The sequence below is a fragment of the Labrus mixtus genome, chromosome 6 (genome assembly GCF_963584025.1).
Source record: "Labrus mixtus chromosome 6, fLabMix1.1, whole genome shotgun sequence".
Lineage (NCBI taxonomy): Eukaryota > Metazoa > Chordata > Actinopteri > Labriformes > Labridae > Labrus > Labrus mixtus.
In genome coordinates, this window is record NC_083617.1 from 5629634 (window position 1) to 5657222 (window position 27589).

Consider the following 27589-nt stretch of genomic DNA (forward strand, 5'->3'; position numbering starts at 1 on the left):
GTCAGTGCTCTCTGTCATTTGTTCGCAGCATTTTTGGTTAAATTTTGGTCGGAGCTTTTTAAAAGCTTCCATGCTTTTTGATACTGTGGATCGTTAAATAACAGAGATTGCATTTTTCATGTCTTTTGAAACGCATATTAAAAAGGGATGACAGTTTTGACAACCTTAGAACAACTGATTTTAACATCTGATTTGGTTAAGTTCTCTTTGGTGCACTTTAAATTATATATTTAATATCAAATGTAACATATTATTAATACATTGCATCCTGCTCTCTTAAGGCTAGGGCTTTGTCAGGCCTATCATATTTATTATGTAATCTCGTTCTCTGCTATATGTAATCGATGTCATATTTGGAAATTTGACCACAGTCCAGTCATATTGATGAATGTTCAGGCCTCAGAAGACAACGAAAGTGGCCTCTGGTAGGAAAAAACAATGAGAACACAGATTTTCTGTCCCGTGTTTTCCTTCAAGTGCACCTCGTGTTGGTTACAAACCAGAGGACAGTCAACAGAGACAGAAAATTACTCAGCATTGGAAAGTCTACTCTCAGCGGCAGGTTGGCCCCTCCCAGGCTTCTTATTCCAACACAGTATTTTCCTGTGGGATCCAGCAGAGTGTGCTGAGGCTCAGGGTCAACCAGGACACCATCAGGGAAACTCTGCTGTCTTATAGGAGTACCCATTGAGTAAAAACGATATACTAAACCTCCAAACCCAGTTGGATGTTTTGGTGTGAAACTATTAGCAACAAGAAAGAAACAAGAATATAAAGAGTAAAAGTAATTCTCATTTACATGTTCTTTTTTAAAGAGTACTATTTTATTGTTGGTAAATCAGTACACTATAGATCTGTGGTGATGGCAGAGTAACTTTAGATATGATATGATGTGATGTGCGATATGTGGCCCAAGATAACAACAACGTGATGACTCAGCGATTCTGCGATGCTTAATATATTAAAAGACAATCATGTATCATGATACATCATGATTTCTGATGAATTCAGTCCCTGCAAATTTGGTCTCAGTTCCACCTCTTATCATGACACTCTCATTCATGTCATAACAGCGACTTTTGAGTCATTAAGTGGTTAGATGGTGAGTCAAATTGCCAGATAAATTTGTTTAGATTGATTTTTTAAAATAGAAATATCATTATTTGATACCAGTCTATCCTGTTTGTATCACAAGAGTCAGGATAACGATATATTACTGTGGCGATTTTTAGTCTCGTACCTATTTTAGATCATAACAACGCAGGATTTTACAAGAGGACCACATATTGTCTGTTCAATCTTAGTTTTTGAAGGAAGGACTGGAAGTGAGGCGCCGGATAGCGGTTATTTTACACCCCATGTACAGAGGCTTTAGTCCTCGTCACGGCGGCTGTGGGTTCGATTCCAACCTCTGCCCTTTGTTTCATGTCATCCCCCACTCTCTCTCCTCCCAATATTTCCTGTCTCTCTACCGCTGTCCTTTCTAATGGAGGTAAAATTACCCCAAAAATATAACTGAGAAAAGAAAAGACTGGTAATGCTGTGGCTCTCACATCAATAAGAGCAGTAAAAACTACAATATTTTTCCCATGAACTACTAATACAAAGAGCCACTTTACAAAACAACAAGTTCCTCATAATTCCATTTACAACAACTTATATTAGTTTACTTTTAGCCCCAGTAGAAGTCATAAATAATTCCTTTAAAACCAAACCAATAACTCAAAAGATGTATTGAGTGAAAGTAAAAGCTTGTGGCTGCAAATAACTATTTAAATGTTCTTTTTAAAGCTTGAAATGAAAAGGATCTTCTTTAATGAATGGAATTTAAAAAAAATGTTTCTTGTGGATATCTCTAACACACTGGGAATCCCAGATCTCATACACTCAGCCGCCTTTTAAATATCAACTGAATAAACTGTGTTGTAGTGTGTTCAAGCTTTTTTAATCTCTAAAGAGAACCTGCAAATACTGAGGCTGTTGTTAGTTGATGCAGAGCAGGCTGCCACTGAGTCCAAACATGATAAAACTTGCTCGAGTGAATCAAACTGAGATCTGTCTGCTGTACAGATAGCAGATTCAGTTCTGCATTTCTAACGACTTCCAGCTGTTGGTGCAGAAAAAAAAGGCACTGCAGTAGCTCTTCACACCTTGTTCACTGCTGACTTGTAGAACATAATCTGCTGTCCATTTGGGTGATGAATTGGGATTCAGAGAAGGAGCCGTGTAATGCCTTGCAGAGCATTTTCAGGTTATACTGAAGGAACAATGGGCAGTGCAGTATATACCTCTCTGTATACTTAAACTCTCTGGCTGATCTTGTGCTCGTTTTGCATCCAAAAAAAACTCCATGTTCTGTGCTTGTTGTGCCCCTAGCAACCCTCACGCGATCCAATCCCTCAACAGTTGGAAGGAGGCTGAGCTCATTACTATTATTTTCCTTTTGGACTGTCAGAGATGGGACGTCTGCTTCACTATTTCATGCTCTCCTTATCTGCTTCTCTTTCCACCCATGGTAATTGAGGGTGGCTACAGGCCAGTAAAAGTCCGGAGTGAGGGGTTGGGGGGGTGTGGAGAGGAAGAAGGACAGGAACAGAGGAGACGGAGAGAGAGAGAGAGCTGCTGGAAAGGGCAGGCTTTCATTCAGCAGAGAAACATGTGCGCTTCTCCCCAAATTCACTTTATGTAAACCCAGGGCTGTGAACAGTATTGATCCCTGGCACTCAATGAGAGGACTAACGGGAATCCAAACAAGGGCTTGGACGCTTACCGGTAACCTTTTGTTCACTTTACCTTATTTCTGTGATTGCAAATTATTGTATATCTGAATTTAGCAAAGCGTGTTTTAAGGTTAGAAGCTATGAGTGTGCAACTGTGCTTATCTTTCAATCAAAAGACAGCTTCAACCTAAAATCTGAGGTTTGTTTATTTGATTATTAAGTGAACATGTTGAGCTGACTTTACTTTAATTATTTATTTTTCAGTGTGTTACGATGTTGTTTAGCACTCTGTCAACCTTTAGCTCACTGTCCTACAATCTGTGCTGCAGCAGTTACATATTGAAGACATTAAGCTCAGTTATCAGTCCCTTGTTTGCGCTTCTGTCATGCAAGGAATGAATGGAATCACCTCAGGAGAATTCCTGGCCAAAACCAATTCTCGTAAAAAGATTCCTCTTTTTATATTTCTTGAATTTGTGCAGGCATACTGCAGAGTGCACCACAGTATTGCATGTATAGTACCCATAAGGTTTTTACAAATGTGAAAATTGTTTGGGGCAAGAGTAGAAAATATCAGGAAGAGGAAATGTTGGCTGAAAAGGGATAAGACCCCAATGAGCTTATGTTTTACAAGACATTATTCGACTGTCTAAATTAGTTGAACAGATTTCTACGAAGAACAACTGATAGGGCTTGGCTTCCCCTGAAGAATTTGGCAGCAGTAAATACTCTTTATCTTGGCAAAAGTTCACCCTAAGCAGCAGTTGTTGTTTCTGGAATGGAACCGCTTCCCTTTGCCATATTTATAGCAGATAACTTTAACTTCATCAACTTAAGGGAAGTTTAGGCCAGCAGTTGCATCACACAAAAATAAATATGCCAAACAAATAGAGAGAAAAAAAAACCATGATGTCCTTCTAAACTCAGTAATTCAAACATTGTTGCATGGTTTCATATGGATGAAAAATGTCCTTCTCGACAGGGAAGTTCAGTTCCTCAAAGGACAGAACCAAACCAGAACCAGAGTCTTGTACTTTGGTTAAAATCCATTTAATGAGTCGGTGACGCCCACCCTGAAGGAGTGAAAAGTTATCTGGTGAAATGTGAGAAATCATTTGTTCAGCAGGTTCCTGGACAGCATATCCAGCTGGAACAAACTAAGTCTCACATAAATCTTTTTAAGTTTGCAACAAACAACCGTCCCAGCGGTTAAATCAATGTCATGTGGTAGGTTTATTAACTGCCAGAAGGTCGTCAAATTTCATATTGGAGTCAAATCCTAACCTGCGCCTCAAGTGCACCTGTTGTTTCTGCTACATTATGCACGCATTCCTACTTTACGCATTTCAGCGAATCATGTGTAATGTTGCATTTTTATTCCTGGACGTGGGTTGCTTCCCCTTCATCATGACTACATGTGTTTGGTCACAGTCCACAGTCGGAATTTCTCTGTCTGATGGTGTAAATGAATGCCATGTGGCTCGAGCCGAGGTGTAGAAACACACAGTTTGGGGAAAGTCAATCGAGGGGAAAGTCATCCTGGCTGGACCCCGCCAGTGAGGGGGTTTTCCAACAGTCTCCTCCAGCTCTCTAGTGGGGGAACAATTCAGAAGTAAACTTCTTGCACAACTTAACACCCCCTTCAAATGTGTTTCTTCAACGTGGAGTTACATGGGGGGAAAAATGCAGTCATGTTAAAGAGTGTTACCCCTCTTTGGCTCTACAGGAATAAACCATTTGAGAGATCAAGGGATACATCCTTGACACTAGTCCTTTGACCTTCATGTGCAACTATCAGAAAAAAAGTTATGAATAAGGTGAATCGTCAGTTCCTTCCTATCAAATTCCTTCCACGAGTCTTGCCTCTAACATTGTATGCAGCATATCTGGTCTTCATTTCAGACTGCTTCCTTTTAGGATGTCAGCAGTTTCTTTGGAAACTACTAAAAAGATAATTTTAGCAGCCACGTCGAAAAACATATGATAAGACGTGTGCTGTGCTCACACGATAATCCTACTGATTATCTCCAAATGTAAACACATTGCTGCTGACTACAGCGAAAAGCGGTATGTTACATGCCATTGTTTTGTGACATACGATGAGTGGAATCATTTAAGAATGGATCATGGCTGCTAGCACCACAAATTGATTATCATATGCTCCCGCTACCTACTCTGTGTCAAGGTCTAATTCACAAAGCATACTGTGCTAATGACATTAAGGCACAAACACTAACATGTCTTAGTCTTGTTTTGCACCTCAGGGGGGAGAGAAGCTATAAGCACCTCCATTCCCTGTGCAGAGCTGAGCTCTCATGCTGAGGTAGCTTATTTCCATCCTCCTATAGAAGATGAGCTTCAAGGGAGAGTCTTGGACAAAAAAACACTTGCATCCCCACCACGTGTACCGGCTCCAGATCGCGCCTCACATGTGGATGAAGGAATCAAGTGTTTTGTTAAAATTTCATAAAATGGTCTTCATATGATTAATCCAACAAGAGTAAACGTTTAAAGCCAAGAGTTTCAGTCAAATGCTTTCAACAGACTGCTAAATGACCATACTGACCATGTTGCCTGTGTTTTATGCAACATCTACCGTAAGTTGGGCTACTATGCTAACATTTGCATTCATTCTTACAATTATTAGCACAACACAAAAACTTGTGATGATGAGGTTTTACAGATATTTGGTCATAAACTAAAGTTTCTCTTGATTGTAATTGTATTCAATTAAATGGAATTTTAAAATTATGATAGTGATACAGAGAGGGATAACCATTGGCACTGAACATTTTTGTACAACAGCGATGTACAGTATGTGCACCAAATTTGATGTTAATCAATCCAAGAGTTTGGAGACATTTCGTTAAAAAGGGATATATAACCTTACTTAAGCTTTACGACGGGGGCGTCATATCGTGTGAACCCTAATGTAGATTATTTTGGATTACAGTTTTAGGTGTGAAAACTTGTGAAAGCTCCTGTGAAGAGTTTTGAACTAGTTGTGAAACAAACTGAACTAATACTGTTTGTTTCTTTATGAACGGCGAAAGCAAACAAGATCATCAGGAACAAGATAACAATTTATATAAGTTCATTCTTTAATGCCTGAGACGACTGTGACAGGGTGTGACAGACAGAGTGGTTAACTACATGCTGCAAAAACAGACTTCATTTACATTTTACAGGGCAAATATTCACCATAAGTGGTACATTACACTGATAAAGCAAGCAGGGCTAAACACTGCTTACACCATGTACCGGACAAAATCAACAAAGAGGCAAGAGATACCACGGTGTCCATAGGGGGCGCCAAACTCAACACAGGGAGTTCCTCACAGGAGCTTTAAGACTTGCTTTCAGGTTAGATCAGGTATCATTTCTTGAGTTATTATTTTTATCTGCCAGCCACATAACATTGAGGTTAAACACGGTCCTATGTTTGGATATGTTTGTTCATTATCCTGTAGGAGAAATATTTCAAGAGTCAGCACTCAGTCATACAGCAAGGGTGTTGTTCTGCAGGTGTAGATGGAAGCCTTAGGGCCTTGCACAGCAAACTTCTTACAGGTTGAGTCTATCACTCAGATAATGGTTGTAGGGCAAAACATCAGCACAATGGAGGCTGTTAAACCAGATTAGATGAATTAATTACATCTAAAAAGTGGAGCTGGAAGGAGTTTCAAAGTATGGAAGCAAATCAAAAGACATTTAATTATCAGTGCAAATTGTTAAGGTAACACTTTCCCCGAATATCTGATACCATATGTTCAGACTTGTTTATATTTTAAATCCTTTTGCCAAGGTGTAATATAATCTTTCACAAGAATCACACAGCTGCTCTTGTATGTTTTGTGTGTGTGTGCTCAAGCAACAGCAAACAGAAACTGATCGAGGTTACTTCATCTGCTGGTAGGAAGGATGGCATTAGAACTGGTTCTACCCATGAGGAAAGAAAAAGTGTGGGAGAGAAACTTTTCTGGGCAGTCATTTTGTGTTTGGGCCAAGGGCGGGCAGAGATTGGCAAATGGCAGCAGATTTGAGGAAACAGCTGATAATCCCACAGGAAACGCAGAGCGCTGGTTTAATGGCGGTTGTGGTCAGAGGTTCAGTGGATTATTTATTTAGTAAAGCTGACAGTGCCATGTGAGGATTTGGTTGATGAAGCTTGAAAGGAATATGCTTAGGTGTACTAAGGCGATGGCAGTGTGCAGAAGGATTGGAGGGACAGACTGTGCCACATTGAGGATTGATACAAGCTTTAGGGTAAACTTAGTGGTCAAAGTGAGTAAATCAAGGATTTTTGATGTAGCAGTGGGTGGTAGTACATGAAAGCAATTTAGGGGAAAAGGAACGATGGGAAGTGCTCTTCAGTGGAGACATTCAACCATGTCTTAGTCACTGTGGTTAATGGGTAGTGCCGCTCCTTTGATGAGCAAAGCATGGTGCTCATTTTAGTTTCTCTTTCTCTTTCTTAATATAACTTTTAACTTTCCATTACACCAAATGTGTTGCTTAGTCCTACATTGAAAAACTGTCCCGATCATATGTCACACATGGTCACATTGATGAATTAGTCTTTCGGGTCATTATGTAGCTGTTTGGGCTTCACTGTTTTCGGTTCCCTCCCACCTCCTGTCTCGAGTCAAAACAGGCAGTTGTTGTCAGAAAAATAAAAATCTGACAAATCAATAGAGAAAACTTAAATCTAGCTGATGAGGGAAGTGTAGCATTTTAGAAACTAAACAGCCAAATACTGTTTTTAGGAGTAGGTGGAGACAGAAGACACAGATTGGAAAGGGTGAATATGATACAAAAATGTTCAAGATGGATTGTGACATTATTTCTTTTTTTATTAGCACGTGAGGTCTGCATTTTGTAAAAGTAACTCCAAAATAACCGATTACACTGGTCAAACAGTTAAGAATTTGTTACTCAGCTTTACAACAAGAATCCAAATAGAACATTTGTCTCTGTTGTCAATGCCTTAAATTTGCCAAAAAATCAAAATAATGGACTGTAATTTTACTAATTTATGTCGTACCATTGGACCAGTTGATGAAACCATTAGTCATCTGACTATTCTGTTCTTTCTTGGCTTGATTGTATCTCTCTCCATCATTTTGACATTTGCCAGACTTCCTCCACTGTACCTTTTTCTGGCCTTTTATATGGAGATTCAAATGACCACAAACAATGGAGAGTCCTGTCAGATCTGTGCTCGACTTGGGCCATGTCCTAAGCACAATGCATACAGTATTATTGTCACCAAGTCAGCTTGTATGAGCATACTTCTCTGCACTTATGTCTATCTTGTAAGTTGCCAGGCTTTGTTAAATGCAAATATGAGTTCATTGCAATGTACATAGATCACTTCATGAATAATTCCATTAATAAACTATAGAAAAATACAAAGTGCTTATTTATGCATGTACTCCCTGCTGTCTCATTTGAGTCATACCCATTCATGTAGTAACATTTTGAACAGGCCAGAATAAATTGCAGCTTAATGAAAACTCAAAAGTCTTGATACATTTCCCTTTGTCTAGACAGGAACACCACAGTTAAAGTGTCACAAAAGCTTGCATTGTCTTTTTCTTTTTCCCTGCAATACAAGGCATGTCTTTCCCTTTCCCCGTAGGTGCACAATTGGAACTTGGTACCGCTGCATAATGGGTTACAAAGCGCCATCCATGCAATGTGTCTTAAGATGTCTATGCTTCATGCTTCTCCATTTGTTTAGTGCAGCTCAAGATGAAGACCTAAGAAGTAAGAATTCTTCTGTCTTCATTTTTCTCACACTTTTTATGCTTATAATCCATATATTCACAACTTTAAAGTGCATACAACTGGCAAAGGTGATTCAGTGTACTGTAAATGCATTTCATGTTGTGTATTTCACCAAAATAGATACCATTTCTCAAAACCATTATTTTACATTACTGACTGTATATTTCCTGTCTGCTTCAGGTTGTAGGACTGCGCCGTGTGATTTGGTCTTTATTTTAGACGGCTCATGGAGTGTCGAAGATGTCAATTTTGAACTAGTTAGACGATGGCTCGTCAACATAACAACAAGCTTCAACATTGGACAGAAGTTTACCCAGGTTGGAGTCGTCCAGTACAGCGATGACCCCGTTTTAGAGATACCTCTGGGGAAGTACAATTCTAACAAAGACCTCCTCAAAGCCATGGAGTCCATCGAGTACATGGGGGGAAACACAAGGACAGGGACAGCCATTAAGTTTGCCACAGACAAACTGTTTGGCCTTTCTGAGCGTGGCCCATCAGGCATTTCCAGAATCGCTGTTGTCCTCACAGACGGAAAGTCGCAAGATGAGGTTTTGAAAGCAGCCGAGGCAGCAAGAAAAAAAGGAGTAATTATGTTTGCAATCGGTGTTGGGTCGGAGACAGAAACAGCTGAGTTGAGAGACATTGCAAACAAGCCGGCTTCAACTTACGTGTTCTCAGTTGAGGACTACAAATCTATTTCCAGGATTATTCAGGTCATACGACAAAAACTGTGTGAAGGTAAGTATCAGCTGATCAATTGGAAGTTTAAGGTGTTGTTCTTCTCAAATATTGTATTCATGACAGTATTGGGCGAATCTCCTCACCTCAAGTCCCCTGTCATAGGTGTAATGTCGAAAAAAAAATCAGGAAATTACCCAGATTGGCAAAGTGTGAGAACACAGACATGAATCAGTTGATCTGAGCAATAGACTTTCACCTGTTTGCTACAAGCCCATTTGGATCAACTTTGGTGTTCTTTTAAAAATAGATACGTCGATTTCAAAGGATATACCGTCATTCCCCATACTCCCAATCGTCCTTTATGTTCGGACAGGATGTTAAAAAATGCATCCACTAGAGGCCGCAGTGTTGCACAGACCTCCACTTTTCCTTCGATGCCGTCCAACTGACATTCAGTTTATAGTTCCTAACTTACTCGCATAATCTTTTCTCAAAAAGTTCTGCCATTTCCAAAATATCCTTCTTCGTTTGGGTTTTTTGATATCAACGGACAAAAGAGTCACCAGAGAGTTCAAAGCCTAAAACTCTCGCCTAAACCAAACTGAGTTTTATGTATCAACAGCCAAGCTCCACTCTCAGGATAAATCTGGAAAGTTTTCTCATCTGTGAGATTGTGAATGTGTGAAAACTGCTTCTATCTAATTTGTCTCCATCATGTGCTAGTAGTCTATGAATCAATGTTTTTGTCTATGCTTCCATTTCCATGTTTTGTCCTTTGCAGAGACTGTTTGTCCAGCAAGAATTCCTATAGATTCCCGTGAAGAAAAGGGCTTTGACCTTCTGTTACGTTTAAATTTGGCTAAAAAAGCAAAGAAGACAAAAGGAGCCTTTTACGGCTCTAAGGCCTACGAAGTCACATCTCGCCTGGACTTGAGTGAAGCTACACGGTATTCGTTTTGCATTTACTTTCTCTTGGTAATCACCAGTGTATTCACAACAAGATCTGTTACTGACTTCTGAATTTGGTCACCCAGGAACCTCTTTCCAGATGGGCTGCCACCGTCATACGTTTTTGTTGCCACAATGAGGTATAAAGGATCAGTGACGATGGAGGACTGGGATTTATGGAGAATACAGACACGGGATGGGAGACCTCAGATGGCAGTGACTCTGAACGGACTGGACCGCACCGTCATGTTCACGACAACAAGCACAGCACCAAGTGGAATTCAGACGGTTACATTTTCCCAACAAACAACAAGGGTAAAGCAACACTCCATTATGAACCTTTAAAATTCTTATTAAGATGAGGGTACATTTCTAAGGTACAACTTCTCAGCCTTCGAAACAGTTGTATTATTAATGCACTCATGCGGTGTCAGAATAATCAGAAAGTCCCAACAAAGTTTACATGAATCACTCAAGTAGAAACAGCAATTCAATCTGTCAAAATTTTAGTACCCCACTTGCTGATTTGTTATTATGCTGAAAATCCAATGTAAATGTGTTGTTGGAAAGAAACACTTTTTTCCACACAGACAATGTTAGATATTGTAATAGGTTGTATCCAAGCAGCAACCCCCAGCATTACAAATTTAGCCAATGTGGAAGTGCAAAAAACTGCAGTTCCTTGAGTGTCCACTTGAGGCTGGCTCCAAAATCCACCAAAATCCCACTTACACCCATATGAAAATGCTCATTTTTAGAGCAGAAATAGACTTGTTTACAGCCTGGTACAAAACACGGTTTTGGTCTGATTGGCTTAATTCTATATAGGTCAAAACTGAAGAGGTGTTTTTTTTCATTTAACTTATCTGTTTTAAATTAAAGGCTAAAAGTTATGCATAATTAAGGGAAGGCTTAGTTTACTGACAGTTGGACGTGTTGTAGCTGTTTGCCATGAGGCTTAAAGCCCGCCTCGGCACCACCTCTTTGCCTGTTACAGTATTGGCAGAAAGTTATTTTGAGTCAGCATTTCCCAACATTGGGATTCTCTCTTTCAGAAAACCAGTTGTTGACGTCACTGAGACTACTTCCAAGTTTTATACAGTCTATCTAGTGACCTAGATAACTTTTGAAGAGCATGAGTGCAGGGTGTGGCTTCTGTTGCTATTGAGTTGCATAATGGGAAAAGTAAGAGGCAGTATTGTTGGAACCTGACGCATTGTAGGGATTTAAATACTGCCACTGCTTTGATGCTTGTCCAAATTGGTCCCATATGAGTGCTCCACCTTGATTAAGGTATATTGCTACATTGATGAAGTACTCCTAAAGAGTCTGATTGATGCTGTTATGCCATCAAAGCATGGTGTAAATGTGTGTACATAGTTCAACAGACACTCATCTATATTATAACAGAAATACAAGTTGAGGTCAATTAGGCAGAGCAGCTTTCTACATTGGAAAAAAAAATCCATCTTCAGCAGTCTTCTGTTTCTGAGTCATAATACAATTCAATACAGCTCAGAGGGCAAAGCATGTCCTTTCAACAGCATGTAATACTTAACCAATCAACCATAATCCTCCTCACTTCACTTCAGTGTAGCTTGTATAAACCTGTAGAGCCTCAGACGTCTATCAGAAAAGTAGGCGCCGTAGTGAAACAGTGCAGATAAAGTCCTTAAACTTGAAGAAATAGCACAACCATATAATCGATGATCTTCAGACAGGCAGATTATCTGAATTCCATCCATCCATTATCTATACTGCTTTTTCCCCGTTTGGGGTTGAAGGGGGTGCCGGAGCCAATCTCAGCTGTCATTGGGCGAGAGGCGGGGTTACACCCTGGACTGTGACAATATCTGAGCAGTCTGTTACTCAAGCACACAAACACTGTGGAACTCATTATCTTTTAAACCACATTTTAACTCTCAGAATATGTTCACATTGACTCCATCTGGACCATCATACAATATAACGTGTGATGTTAAGCCTACTTTCCACAAGCTCAAAAAAGTTGTATTTCTTTCAAATTGCGACCCATTATTGTTTTTTTAGGTATTAAGACATCAACTCAAAATTAGTTTCTGAGTTTGTGCTTCTTGCTCTCAAATACAATCACAACACTGTACTACTTCCCACAAGGGGACTTTTTGCCACTATGAAGTGTATTAATGACTATTTCCTGTTCTTTTGTTGCAACAAAAGAAGCTGTTTGATGAGGCATGGCACCAGATGAGGCTGCTGGTCACTGAGGAGGATGTGACTCTTTATGTTGATGACCTGGAAATCGAGTCCCTATCCTTGGAGCCCCCAGTTGGCATTTTCATCAATGGAAAAACCCAAGTTGGAAAATATGTCCGAAAGGAAACAACAGTGCCAGTAAGTTGAACATCAACAACCCTATTCTCTTAAAATACATAATGCTTGGTTCCCAGGGAAGTAATATAGAAAATTACAGAAAAAGAGAACACTTTGTTTAGTGAGTAGCTCAGCAAAACTTGATACTGATATATGATTAAACAGGATCACACAGTGCTGAGGTTTATAGCTGCATCCTTAGTGGCACGTTTAGCCCTCTGGGTTAATAAATCTTTGGCTCAATGAGCTGTTTTCCTAAAGTCCTTATTCATCTTTGTTTTATTTGTCTCAACTGACCCATTTTGTGCCAAAATGTGTATATCTCTGGGTTGTTATTTGCTCTGGAACTGTTTTACTGTGTGCAGTTTTATATTCCATATGTATAATTTAATAGTTGTGATAACAGTATGGAAAAGAAGGCTGATCGCATACATTTTATTGTTTTAATTGTAAAAACTGTGTAAATCTACAAAAAGCTAATGCGGCTGTGGCTCAGTGGTAGAGTCGGTTGTCCCTCAACCAGAATGTGTACGAATGGGATTAGTTACTTCTGATGGTCACTTTACATAGCAACCTCTGCCATCAGTGTGTGAATGTGTAGTTGTGATATGAGTAGTCAGAAGACTAGAAAAGCGCTTTACAAACTCAAGTCCATTTACCATAGCTTACCAATACCTTAGCAATAAGGCTAGTTTGGCATTGCTGCATTTGTGTCATGACAGAGAGTAGCTAAGTACCTATTTTCTAAAATGAAATCCTTTATATAACAAGCTATTTTTGATACTGATACTTGTTTTTAATACATTTAATAATATGTAATCACTGACAAGATTTATACCATGTGAAATAATAGGACACACGCAGGAACGTCCTTGTTAAAAAATAGGGAGTACATAACTCATTCAAGACTTTTACATCTCCTATGCCAGCCTGTATGTTTACACATCATTAGAGCAGTGAGTGTTAACATGAACCACAGCTTGGAAGTGAGTTTTATTGTGTGCAGTAATCCATTGTTACAATGTCCATCTAGTTTGAAGCCATTTAACAAAAAGTGTATGCACTTATACGAGTATCATTTGTGGATGAACACACTTACAATTTGAAACAGATTTTATAGACTGTACACCAAAATGGCCTCGATGTAATTTAATATGATGTGAAATCATGAAGAAAAAAGAGCAGTTCTTTCATGTTCGAGCCCTCACTGCTTTCATAAAGGAAAATGTAAACTATATTGTTTAACACTGATCCATCACATCGTTTTACTTTAGTTTTCAAAAGGCTGGAAATAATATAAATCATATGTGAGGATGTCGTCCCGTTCGCATGGTAACCAAAGTGAAAACGACTATGGGACTTTCTGGAGCCATTTTACTACCAACGTCAACAAAATTCCAAATAATGGAAGAACAGAGTAACGTGGATGCAGAACACGTCCAACACTGAGGGAGGTCTGGCAACATGTAGTTGCACAATGTCCTTTAGCTGTTACTCAACAGCAATTCCAGTTCATTGGTTTCAAAGCTCTGATAAACCTGAAATAAGTGCTGCAAAATTACCCCCATTATTACAGTTGGGTTGTTTCTGAACTCATTGGGAACTTCTTTGTGTTTATTTGATTAAGAAATTATGTTCTTTTTTTAAAAATTTGTTTAGTTTGAAATTCAGAAACTTCGCATCTACTGTGACCCGGAGCAGAACACCCGAGAGACGGCGTGTGAAATACCTGGAGTTGTAAGTACCGCGGCCTGCTGGGCTATGAACTTTGTTTTTCAGTCCAAAGGCAACAAAGATAACTTCTTCTCACCTACTTCTCACCTTGTCAAACCACATCTGTTTCTGCTCAGGAAATGCACCGCACAATTTCACCGCCAGTTAAAACTCCACACACCTCACTGCATGGCATCAAATGTTTGTCTCGCTTTGCAGTGCATCAGCTCAGCCTCCCCGAGTATTGTGTAATGAAAGTGCAAACGTAGCATATTCTCTCGCAGTCACATCTGTTTGTGAATAAAATAATTTGTTGGAGAAGGTCCCAAACCTTTTGTGCTCAGTACATATTTTATTGTATTCTGGCTTCAGCTGTGTTTATGAGGCAGTGGCTGCATTGTTATCTTGGCTATATGAAATAGTTTACAACCACAAGCTACTATTTTCTGTGAGCCTGTTGGATAAGAAAGGTCAAAAGAGATATCAGAACCTTACTTCTCAAATGTTTGCCAAGAACCACTGTTCTCTTCTTTCTGTCTCTGTGCTTTTAGATTATTCCTCTGCAAATAAATCTTACAGTCAGTGCTGCATATTCTTTTTTTCTTTTTCATTATATTGACTACATCATCAATAATGTCATCTCTGCAGCTCTAAGATGCATACTTTGCTTTTACACTTGTCTGGTCTTGTTCATTACAGCCTTGTTTTGTTGATAACAGTGCTCCAACAGCCCTGACTACGCTGAACCAACTCTCGAGCCTTGTGTTTGTCCTCCTGGACCCCCCGGACTTCCAGGAATAAAGGTAAGTGGCCTAAGACAACCCTGTTAATCTTTGCATCGTGTCATTTCACCGTCTTGTTTACAGCACTACACATTAGTGTTATATGTGACGCAAAACAAGCGCCAGACAAAGAGCCTCATCCTTATGTCTGCCCAAGTGGTTTGCAAGACGCATCAGGCTGGTGTATCTGCAATGTGATAAATATTACTGTAATGAACCTCCAGTATTTCCCACACTTAGACTTTAGACCAATACTACAGTTTCCTGTGTATACAAGCCCTTTTAGTATCAAATGTATTTATTTATTGTCTTGATCCGTGATTAATCAGTTAGCGCAGACTTGACGCTTGCTCTGCCCCCCCCACACTGTGTGCTAAAAAAAAAAATCCTATTGCATCTCTCCTGTAAATTAATAGATTGTAATTTCAACTTTTCTGTTAGGATATATGTCAACTTATGCCGCTGTTTTGTAAGAAACAGCCCTGTTTCTTTGTGGCCTGTGAATCCCCACTGATTTTTCCTATGGCGGGGGGTGTTGGGCTCATAATACAATCGTTTAGGGCCCCACTTTGTCCAGTGGGTTCCCGGAAAAATAAGGCTTCAGAAAATAAAATGCACAAACTTTCAAAAGAGGCTATACCCAGCTCACCAAATTGCATACATTTGTTCGATATTTACAACTCAAATATGTTCTGTAAACTCAGCACTTAAAAGAGCACAATGTCTTTTTCTTCAGCAAGGAAGAGGAAATTTGTGCTGAATTCCCAGGTGATGTCTAAATGCTGCTCTGCGTGTCTAATAAGTGACAAACACATGAGGTTGCACTCTACCAACAGGTCAAATTCGATTAGAGTCATTACAGCTTGTAAACATTGGTTTTCATTGGGCCAGAGACTTTGCTGTGTGGGCTGTTTTGCACATTTTAATTACACAGTTAACTTTAAGAAATTTGCAGTTTTACAAATTATGTAAACACTAAATAGCCTCTTTCCTCCAGTTAGGCTAATTGTGGCTTGCCATTATGAGTCAGTTCTGGTTTTTCTTGTAAGATCCTGTTGTACTGTACTGTTGGCTTAAGCAAACCGGTACACTGCCAATATAAACACTGGTTAATGTGGAAAAGTACCAAATAAAGGAGTAAAACCTACGTGTTTGTCTTTATTGATGACATGGAATCAACCAAATAATAGCAGCCCCGGTCATAAAAGCCTTTACACAAGGGCCTTGGAGATTTACTTTAGGAACAAGTCTTTTAGTGAATAAAACCTCCATGGGTTCAGGCGTGTTTGTGTTTATAAGATCCCTGCTGTGCTTTAACTACGTTTAATAATAGATCCAAAATGTTGGGACCATTGCTGGCTTGCAGATGTTCCTTATAACCCCACATAGAGCATTTTTACAACTCACCAGCTTGCTCTGCATGATTCGAAGAGAAATATGATCAACACTCTATAAGCCTGAGAAAAGAATATTATTACCAGAGATGTTTTAAAGGGATTATTTAATACAGCTTTGAGGTTGCATGAAGATTTGTTTGCGATACAAAAGATTAAATGTCCCCATTCCACTTTCTTTAGGGAGACGAAGGAAACATTGGCAAATCGGGTCAGCCTGGACCTGCTGGTGCTGATGGTAAGCCTGTGAGTACTACATAGTTCAATATACAAACATACAGAATATAACCTCCAGAAACATCACAACAGAGTCTCCACAACATCTGAGACTTTGCCAAAACCAGATGAGTTGATGTATCTGATTAGGTCATGACAGTTACTGCTTGTAAATGCTATGTGGTCTGGACTGCTTCGGCATTTAAAAAACTGTGGTAAACACACTTATTGCCTTATTTTCCAATGGGTAAATACAAAACATCTCTGGTTGTACCACTGGTGGCAGGAGAGTGGTGATTTGTGTGTGATGAAAAGCGTCCAAAAGTGAACCACATGTTCTACAGCATGATCAAAAACCCAGAGAAAGAATCTACCCCTCAGGCTCAAATCCATTAAAGGACATGCAAACAGATGAATGGGTTCAAATGTTTAACCAAATGTTTTCGTCTCATGTCTTCTTTCATTTTTAAGGGTAACCCTGGAACTAGAGGGAGTCCAGGGCTGCCAGGCCCACCAGGAGTGGAGGTAAACGAAAAATAAATGATTCAACTTTAATATAAAATTCATCATGGAAAAGAGGGAATTGAAATTGGGTTTTCCTGTTTTACTCCGATCAGGGAAAACGTGGGCCAGATGGGAACAAAGGCGAGCAAGGGAGGCCTGGTGTTTCGGTAGGAAGGTCAAAAAACGCTTTTTCTGGCGCAATCGAAATTGTTATCGAGCTGCAACACTAATTTATGACTACTAAAGAATAATTTTTAATACAAGTCTGTTCTTTCAGGGTGAGAGGGGTGTTCCTGGATTACAAGGATCGCCTGGAAAACCTGGAGAGAAGGTGATAATATTTTTCTGCTTGTTATTAGTGTAGCTAGATGGTGTTTGATACTAGGTATCAAATGTCAACTCAAGCACCTAAAGTGAGTTAAATCACTAAATGCATGTATAAAACACACACTGCATTGTCTGGGCAAATCTTTAACGAGATCAAATGTGAAATTAACAGGAAACCCCTGCTAGACACATCAACGTGAACTGTTCTAACATTGTTGCATCAATCATGCTAGAAGCCATATGTTATACATATAAAGCCAGATCCCCTGAGAGATTAAAAAGTACATCCTCTCAGATATACAGAGGGACAAGAGCCCTTTGTAGGGGGACCACGAGGGCCATCAGAGACTTTTTAAGCATGTTAATGTTTCCTGGCTTTTGTTCTGCTTTATTCTTAAGAAGCTCAAAGACTTGGACTTCTCCTTGAAACTTTAGGGAGGCAAAACGTTGTTCTTAATCTTTGCTAGCCTTATGTTTTCCCATGGCATCGTGTCCTTCTTGTTTCTTAGCCTCCCAAGTACAGTAAGGTTTGGGTGGAGATGCAAGGACAACAACTGGTAGACTGGTAAATGAATCTCAAGGACAACATACATGATTCCTTCTCTGACCCTGAGATTTTACGAAAAATAATATTCAGACGACACATAGAGTCCAACAAAGCAGAACATGCTGTACCCCCACCGAGGTAGAAATGTCTGTCTCGTCAGCAAGAAAAACGCCCTGTAAATGTTAACGCCATCTGCATTACAGCATGTTTTTACGAAAAAGACTAAATAAAATAAAATAAAGAAACACACATCTTTAACCAGCAGGAGAAACCTGGCAGGGGTTGGTATGCTAGTAGGGGTGTTATGGTATTTGTGTTCGTCCCAAATCAACAGGCCATTACACATGGCAGTATCCACCCCCCAATCCTGGTGTCGCTAATCTGTTTGCCAACTGCCATTAAACAACAAACACAGAAGAAGAAGCAGACACAACAAAACACCAGAAGGTGTCTCAGTCCAAAATAAATGAGAGAAACCTAGAATTATGCAGTGTTGCCTTTTTCCTGTCGTACTGAACTCGTACTGGATCTTGACCCCAAAACCAAGGTACGAACGAAACCGCGACTACTCGTTACACCCCTACTGGCAGGTCTACATCTTTCACACTAAGAGCCAGGGTGAGAATATCTCAGCCTTTGGCGGCATCAAAAAATCTAGAAGAAATACACTGTTAGAAATCAATAAACCATCTAAAGGAAGATTAGCCCACAGACAGAGGTGCCTCAGCTGGATAAGCCCAGGCTATAACACATTCATGCAATTGAACAATGTGTAACAAGGCATAAGCATACAAGCCACATGGGGAAAGCACCTGTGTTACAGCTGCCACAAGCAATCCAAGAGAAAGAGAAAGCAAATTGATCCAATGATCCATACAAGCAAGCGACGCTCCAGCAGTTATTGCTCAATAAGAAGTAGAAAGGCCTCGACTGCAGTTACAGCCAAGTTAAACTGAAGCCTTGTAGCCAGAGCTCTAACCAGAACAATCCAGAAAGCTCTGTTTGTTTGATGTTCATCTGAACTACATTTGCATTTTAACTCTAAGCGTAGTGAGGTAATGCATCCTGTCCAGATTGCATCACCTCTGTTATATCGTCCTACCTTGTAATCAGTGTGACCACAGGAAGCCCCCTCCAGAACACTGCAAGCAGTTGATGTCATTTTGAAAACAGTCTCAGCTGTCTGCAGAAACACAGATACACCTGGATCAAACCCTTCTGTACCCTCTGCCCCATTATTAAAGTAACAATTATAGGCCCAGGATGTATGAGAAGTTTTAAAGGACTATCCTTTCAACTGTCATTGATCAGTGAAGTACTTTGAGTTTTGGATTAACAAAACAAAAGATGGAGAACAGAATCAGGGACCGCCCTCCCAACCATTAATGACTTACCGTCTCTTTTTTTTTTTTTTAAATCACAATTCTAATTGTACTTAAATCAAAGACCACTTATGGCTTTTACTGTTCAACGTGCTGGTTTACAAGGCCATAATTAAACATCTTAGTTTAATGGTCCGAGGCATCATAAATGATGAGATGAGTGTATAGAAGAGGTGCGCTCCCAGTGATTTTCCATCTCTGTTCCATGGCAAACATCTTTCAAATAAATTCGATACAAAGTCAAACAAGTTCTTCAAATAGCTTAAAAGTTTACATTATTGCAGATACAAGAAATGTATGTCTTCACACATGCTCTCAGTGACTTCACCCTTTCCCATCTACAGTCGCTCTACTGGGAATGCTGTCTCAACCTAATTTTCAATCAATCTAGAAACAGGCACAGGGTCGGAGCTGAGGGAAAATTAAGCTTCCTGGCAAACAGCTGTTATGCGCCCTTCAAAGAATCAACTCAGCCTCCCCCTTTATTATGCCAATTCATTGATTTGTGATTATTGCAGGCTGTACACATGTTTATTTCTGTTCTAAAAAAACAACTTTTTAACATGAAACATATTTGGATTTACTTAGCTGTTGGAGCTAGCTTCAAGTGGGCACTCGAGGAACACTTTTGCTCTTCTGTTCTGGCTGAACTTTTTGAAACTAAATGTTGTTGCTTCTAATTCACATTAAACCACCCCATGCTGTTCTAAAACAATTTGATTAAATCAAAAGTTAATCAACATAGTGACCGTCTGCAGTCTGTTACCATGATAGCAGAATTTAACATCAAAACCCCAACATGCTGATATGGATCATGAAACATGACATTATACTTGTATGATGTAGACCATTTTCACGTTCAAACATCAACTACAACTGGGTATGGTGGAAAGAGGTCTTTATGTATTTGGTCATAAACTGAAAATATTGTTTTTGTTATCAAGGAAATGACAGTTCATTTCAAACATGGACATGTGTACCAAAGTTGAAGCTAACCATCCCATCCTGTATATGAGGTATTCCACTCATTAGCCAAAATATATCAATCACAACTTGTTATAGTGTGAAAACTCAGGCGTCATTAGAGTCAGCACATTTCCTCCTCTGGGGACCGTAATTGTCTGTAGAAAAGTTTCCCATTAATCCATGAAATCATTGTTGAGAAACCGTACGTTGGTCCGGACGCATGTGGTGGACTGACCGACCAATCGACCAAGTTCAGATTTATCATCAGCATTCAACTTTAATCAATGCTTCGTTGGAGCCAAAGGAAATTACCCAAAATTTCGGTCTAGTAACAATTTATCTAAATGCTTGGCCACACAGTGTTTACACTTCAGTAAAGCCAAAGACCCTGCATACACCACAGAACAATCTCCGATAACCAAGAGGTCTCCAAACAACAGGGAGCATCCTCGCTGTCTCAAATTTAGAGGGAATCCTCGTCAAGTATAAAACTTTCTTTGGATATAAACAGATTTACATCCACCTACCTAAATGTTTCCATATTGTAAGACCACCCAAGGGTGTAGGCTCTTTTTCCTGGCATAGGATCCAGAGATTCGAAACATGCAATGTCTGCTAAATTAAGTCACAGGAACATAATTCAAGATACTGTAACAAGATGAAGAAAGAGTGTTTGCCAAAAGAAATGGGCTGTGTTTGTGTATTCACAGTCAGTGATTCTTGTTCATGACCACAGTCATTCATCACCTTACAGGAACATTGTTTTACTAATTATGTGGGTAACAAGTCTGTGCTATTGATCTCTATAGTTCATTAATTTAACTATTTTGGCAACATTCATTTGGACAGAATCAGCCTCCCTAATTGGAAACCCACAGCATGGTTATGGGAGTGAGGGTGTCTGTTAGTTAAAGCTCTTTATCCTATCTGCCTATGAAAACAGGCTCTCCTGCACATGTAAGATGTGCAAACACAGCAGTCACTGCTTACACTTCTTATGTGAACAGCTGTCTATGCTTTATGCTCACACAAACTGGTAAGCCCTAGCATTTGGACACAATCCAACAAAACAGTCAAGCATACAGCATCATGAAGACAAAAAAAGCAAAACAGTGTGCTTCAATGGTTGTGTTTTTTCTGGCTAAGATCCATCACTTCTAGCCAGTCAGCCTTTAAATCCCTTTTAAAATGTATTTTTTTGAGGTAAGCAACACCTGCTAACAGTACTTTGATAAAGACAAAAGCTGGAGAGATTTTTGATCAATATTTTGCTACCAATGGAACATGTACAGATATTCCTGCAACCAGCAGGACAGAAACTGTCGACACTTTGACCATCATTTCTTTTTATAGACAAATATTTTTGCAAACGAAGCCACAAGATAAATGTTGTCAACCGCAAAAATTCCCTGAACCAGTCAGTATGTAATATGGTCACATGATGGAGTTGATTAGCATATTATTCAATGATGTAATATTGTTCCACATGTTGTTTGCAATTCTGAAAATATGACAGTGCACAGCGCATCACTCCCCTAAGTTGCACAACCATTCAAGAGGGGGTTGATCAATATCTTGTTATGGGTCAACAACAAGCGTGATTTTTTAAATTCCAGAATGACGCTATGAAACGAATGAGTACCTAACATTTCTGTCCAAGAACTTGCTAAAATCCACTGCTAAATAATATCAAACACTGAACACATCAACTGTATTTGTGACCATACTGATTTTATATTGATTCTAGGATGGCAATTGTCCCACTCTTTAAACCGTATGAATGCCAGATTAATCACTGAAAGTTCAAATAAGCAATGTCATGTTAGTCAAGAGGGATGTAGGAACTAGATTGCATCAAATGATCATTAAAAATCTTCTCACTTTTCCCAGGGCTCAATAGGATCCACGGGAATTTCAGGGCTACCGGGAACAGCAGGGCCAATGGTAAGATGAAAAAAAATGAAATACTGAACATGGCACAGGATATATAACAGGTTTTACATGATGGTATAATATTCCCAGGGTGAAAAGGGGACTATGGGACCTGCTGGGCCCTCCGGTTACCCAGGAGAACCTGTATGTATGACAGATGTAGAATCAAATCCTAAGTTTGTGTGCCATAACAAACACGTTTCAAAACCCTATTCTCTGATTTCAGGGTCTACCCGGGAGGGATGGAAAAGATGGATTTCCAGGGAGACCTGGTGAAAAGGTCTGTTTCCAGCATTTTACAAAGTTCATTCATGGATGAGGAGAAGAATAGAGGCATGAGGTTGGCTTAGCATACATATTTATTCTTAACAGACGTTGCTGCTCCCAAAAGTTGTGTTGTTGATGTTTGGCAACCATGGAAATGCACTACAGCGCTGGTGTCTCCCTCGTCTTTTTCCAAACTCAATATGACAACTACAATAAACACCAAAGGCATTCTTCATGCTTTAGATAAATGCCTTCGTAATCAATCCAATAGTACGAGACATTTATGTGTGAAACTAATTGTTCATCATTAACTTTTTATAACAATGCGATGTGTTAATAATGTTTGTTTTTTTCCCCATGTATTAAGGGAGAAACTGGGACCAGTGGCATTCCTGGTGTGGATGGACGGGAAGGCCATCCCGTGAGTTTTAACCACAGACATTAATCATTGTACATGATGTGTATTTTGAAGGATGTGTGAGCTATACGTTTTCACTCAGAAAAGAAGGATTTCACCCAAATTGGGAATAAATCAAAAAATAAATGTAAGATTTTAATCCACTGAGGGAAATTTTAGATTGGGCTCTCTGGTAGAGACTGTCGTCTGTCAACCGGAAGGTCGGGGGTTCGGTCCCCATGTCCTGCAGCCACATGTCCAATGTGTCCTTTGGGCAAGACACTTAACCCCAAGTTGCTCCCGCTGATTTGTCAGCGGTGTATGAATGGGATTAGTTACTTCTGATGGACACTTTACGTAGCAACTTCTACCATTGGTGTGTGAATGGGTGTGAATTGGTAGGTGTGACCTGCGGTGTAAAACCGTTTTGAGTCATCAGAAGACTATACAAGCTTAAGTCCATTTACCATTTACCAGATGAAAGGTAATTTCATTATGTCTTCCAAAGTTATTGAAAAACAAATGCTAATTGTGGCTGATATTAAATTATTCTGTCAGTAACTGAACATTAAAATAGGCTTGTGATTCTGCACAAGAGCCAATTTACAAATCAAAGCTTTGCACACATTACATTTTTTTTTTTTTTACAGCTCTATGACTGCAGTGTGTGAACATACTGTCAGCAGTACAGAGAGTCCCCCTCCCCCCCCCCCCCCCCCCCCCCCCCCCCGCTGACAGCAAGTAAATTAGGGGTATTCCCCTGTAGTTCATCCCAGGATAACCCTGTTATGTAACAAGCAGTCTCATGCTATAATCCAAGGCAGTGAAAGTAACTCATCGGGGGAATGCTGTGCTGCTCTGGAAGATCTGTTTTAGGAAGAAAGTGTTTCAACTGGGAAGCCACCCCACTGATCATGATTATTAGTGCGGTCCAAAAGTTTGTGATGGGTCTACAAAAGATGACTCAGTTGCTCCACAAGGCTGTAAGCCATGTTTCCCCAGCAGAACCAAAGAGTTAGCCATGTATCCAGGGAGACAAAGTTCATGATGTAGCTCCTCGAGTTAAAACAAGACAAAGGCAGCTCTTCAGTGTATGCCTCAAGATGGGGATTTCCTCACCCATGGGTGGAGTGTGAGTGCCTTGGGTGGCTGTTTCTATATTCCTGTCTCTCTTCCTGCCTATCTAATCTATTCCCTATGCGCATATGTTACTAAAAATGTCGTCCGAGGCAACGACGCAGCATCTGCAAGCATTTATCTCAGAATAAAATGAAAGAGTTGAGAAGCTTCCAAGGGTAGATTTGCTGCATGTGTTGAACAACAAAATAAATGAATTAAAACCATGAATCCATACATATCTGCCCTGGCTCAGTTACTTGTTTTAAGTAGAATTTCATTGACATCTACCGGTACTTGTTTCATTATGGTATTTATCAGAATATAAAATATGTGTGAAAATCTCAATTACAGGATGTTCAAGTCATCTAAGGATCATACAGTTTGACATAGCAATGAAACCTTAGAGAGTGCTATATTAGTGAACATCAGGCTTGTTTTCTTCTTTTAGAGAGATTGTTTTAACTTAATGATTAAGAATAAGAACTGAGCCTCAAAAAGCCAAAACCACATTTCTCCACTTTTCCTGTTAAACCAACCAACCGTAACTAGGGATTGCACATTTTAGTTAAAATTCCATGTTCACCATGTTTAACCATTAGTTGCTTTTATTGAGAAATGGCTATAATTGTTACAGACACAATGGAATAATTGACTTGTGGTGAAAGTGAGTAAACTGGAAACATAACAAAATGCCTCCAAATAATTCCATTTTATGTATTTCTTAAATATGTTGTGTGCACAATCAAGTTTTATCTGTTGCCTTGCTCCCAGGGTATGCCTGGATTGCCAGGGATTGCCGGTCTGGATGGAGCAAAGGTGAGTAAGATGTTCAAAATGCATGAGTTATAGAAACATATAAAACGTTTTGCATAATTCTTAGTGATTATGTTTGAATGATGTGATTATTTTTTAAGGGGGAATCCGGATTACCTGGTCTGAGGGGCTTCACAGGATCATCTGGACCACCTGTAAGTCATGAGTAAGACTATTTGTGGACAGGTTTTTATATGCTGAATCAGATGTGTTGACAAGATTTTGTCTCTGCTGTAGGGTGAGGTTGGTTTACCTGGCACACCTGGGTTAAAAGGACAAACCGGACCTAAGGTAATTACATATGCCTGTTTTTGAAATCCTGTTTGAGCCTCTTTAAAGAGCTGTGCTGTTAGTGATACAAAGCCGCAATGACGCTAGCAGAAGTAATGTCTGACTTTTATTCTACCAGCAGTCATCAAGGGGACTTAATAGTCTTTAAAAATGGATTAACTGTGTCATACGTATAATCTGAGTTTATCCCCCTCTACAGCCCTCGGGCTGTGAGCACAGCAGCCCAAACTGTGACCCAGAAAAGTCAATAACGCAAATCAATCAACACAAGCTAGCATTAGAAAGTGACAAGCTGCAGGCTGAGCCATGTCAGGCAAGATGCAGTCCACACAGGCTGCAAACAAGCAAAGCGGTTCAATATGGCATGTCATATTATGACATAACTTTCCCTTTATCATCCAGTCTATCATCCAGTCTATGCATAATGCATCGTGTTGAATATGAACACAAGCTTGGATAGTGGTATTCATAGAGCTCTCCAACCATAGAGACGTTTGAAATGCATAGAAAGCCGTTTGGCAAGGGAGCATTGCATATTCTGTTAGGTCACTGTTTTTCCTAAAATACAACTTTGCACGAGTGACGATTATTTGGCCACAACAGCAGTGCTAAATTAAGCTAAGATTAGCTTCTAGATGCTTTCGTCAGTGGAATCTTATTGGAAACGTAAGCAGTCTGGGCTCGTCTGGGCTGGAGGCTCTGTCTCCGGATCACTTTTCATTAGCTGATCTGCTTTGAACAGGCCAATGTGTATTGGTCAATGGCACACGAGTGAAACCCAGTTTTTGGACAGGCTGGCGATACTCTGATTTTATGGCTGAGATTCAGACTGCAATTACCGAGGCTGTTCAACTGGAAATGAAAACATACGACTAGACGCTATCAAAAGTCGAGCATGAGAACAGCACAACCTTGTGGAGGTATGCTGCAGTGCAGCCAGTGATAGGATGTGATGTAATTCCGTTGTATGTTTTTATTAGAATATGACATGTTTTTAATCTTTATCAAGGGGAATAAGGGCGAAGGTGGAATTCCAGGCACACAAGGGACACCAGGACCTGTGGTATGTTTTTTAAAGAATCTACAGTTAACCAGGGACGATGTGTATAATGTCAATACAAATACATTTTGATAGTTTGCAGAATATTGAAACCCCATATTTAATTGAAAGACAATATTTCCAATGTTGAAACTCAGAAATGTCATTGGACATTATACGATTATTTTGAATTTGACACCTGCAACATTTTTCAAAGAAAAAAAAAGAGAAGTCGGGACAGTAAGATCACGGACACCCAATATTGTTTTTTTACCTCTTCCCCTGCGTACTGAGATTTCCTTCATACTCCCTGAATCTTTTAATGATAGTATAATGTGGATGATGAAAACCCCAGATGAAGTTAAAGAACCCCTCACCAACTTCACTCCAGAAAGATTCTCTCTTTATACCCAATCATGTTTCTAACCAGTTGCCATATAATCTTGTTAACTTGTGCAGTTCCATCAGGTGTTTTTTGTATTTTATAACTTTTCCAGTCTCTTTGTGTTATTTTTAATTAAACATGGGCTTTCAATGTTTTGCAAATCATTGCATTCTGTTTTTATTTACATTTTACACAATGTCCCACCTTTTCAGAAATTGGGTTAGTAAAATACTCAGGGTTATCAGTAAAACTCTGAGTGAACTGAGGAGTTTCCATGACCTGTTTTCAGTACTATAATACGTAGAGTAAGTTTATTTCCGTTTGAATGAATTTCTCTTTCTGTTGAATACTTTTAAAGGGGAGTGCAGGAGAACCAGGGAGAGAAGGTCAGCCGGGGCACCCAGGCATGCCAGGCCTGAAGGGCGGCAAGGTATTTCTACTAACATGTTTTTCTAACCTTGCCCTAACACTAATGTTTCTTCCCATTTCCTTCAGCTGGGACATTTTCACATGTAAGATTTCTGATAATGTGTCAGTAGCTCAGTCTGTAGGGACTTGGGTTGGGAACCGGAGGGTGGCCAGTTCAAGTGCCAGTACGGACCAAGTCTGGAAATGGGTCTGGTAACTGGAGAGGTGCTAGTTCACTTCCTGAGCACTGCTGAGGTGCTCTTGAGCAAGGCACCGAACCCTTCCCCCATCTCTCCATTAGTGCATGTCCAAAGGATCCTGTTCATGCATGTGTGTGTATTTCAGCCTGTGTGTGTAGTATGTTGAACAACACAGTGTAAAATGTAATATCCCCTCGTGTAATTATAAGTACATCTTCTTCTTAAATTCATTTTTGTTGCTTACTCGTGAGAGTGAGCGCAGGTGGGTCAATAATTAAAAGAATGTTGGTTTCTATTGAATATTTCATGTAACTTTGTGCAAAAATAGAATTGTATAAATGACTTAACCTACATAAATTATACGCAACAGACATGCATCAATCAGAACTGGTGTTTTTTTTTTTCAGCAATTA

General features: G+C 39.7%; 1 protein-coding gene across 4 annotated transcripts in view; it reads left to right on the forward strand.

Moving 5' to 3' along the window:
- Positions 1 to 2410: 2410 nt before the first annotated feature.
- Positions 2411 to 27589, forward strand: part of col21a1 (collagen, type XXI, alpha 1) — a 29512-nt gene continuing 4333 nt past the window's right edge. Inside the window, exons 1-21 of one of the 4 annotated variants that reach the window (XM_061039616.1) lie at positions 2411 to 2772; positions 8362 to 8489; positions 8691 to 9251; positions 9976 to 10141; positions 10229 to 10457; positions 12342 to 12515; positions 14154 to 14231; positions 14927 to 15010; positions 16567 to 16629; positions 17071 to 17124; positions 17217 to 17270; positions 17381 to 17434; positions 22216 to 22269; positions 22348 to 22401; positions 22484 to 22537; positions 22892 to 22945; positions 24812 to 24856; positions 24955 to 25008; positions 25091 to 25144; positions 26154 to 26207; positions 26927 to 26998. In XM_061039616.1, the coding sequence (XP_060895599.1) occupies positions 8393 to 8489; positions 8691 to 9251; positions 9976 to 10141; positions 10229 to 10457; positions 12342 to 12515; positions 14154 to 14231; positions 14927 to 15010; positions 16567 to 16629; positions 17071 to 17124; positions 17217 to 17270; positions 17381 to 17434; positions 22216 to 22269; positions 22348 to 22401; positions 22484 to 22537; positions 22892 to 22945; positions 24812 to 24856; positions 24955 to 25008; positions 25091 to 25144; positions 26154 to 26207; positions 26927 to 26998 (2109 nt within the window). In that variant the 5' untranslated portion in view covers positions 2411 to 2772; positions 8362 to 8392. The remainder of the gene's footprint in view (positions 2773 to 8361; positions 8490 to 8690; positions 9252 to 9975; positions 10142 to 10228; positions 10458 to 12341; positions 12516 to 14153; positions 14232 to 14926; positions 15011 to 16566; positions 16630 to 17070; positions 17125 to 17216; positions 17271 to 17380; positions 17435 to 22215; positions 22270 to 22347; positions 22402 to 22483; positions 22538 to 22891; positions 22946 to 24811; positions 24857 to 24954; positions 25009 to 25090; positions 25145 to 26153; positions 26208 to 26926; positions 26999 to 27589) is intronic. The other 3 variants (XM_061039614.1, XM_061039613.1, XM_061039615.1) reach the window with 3 other exon arrangements.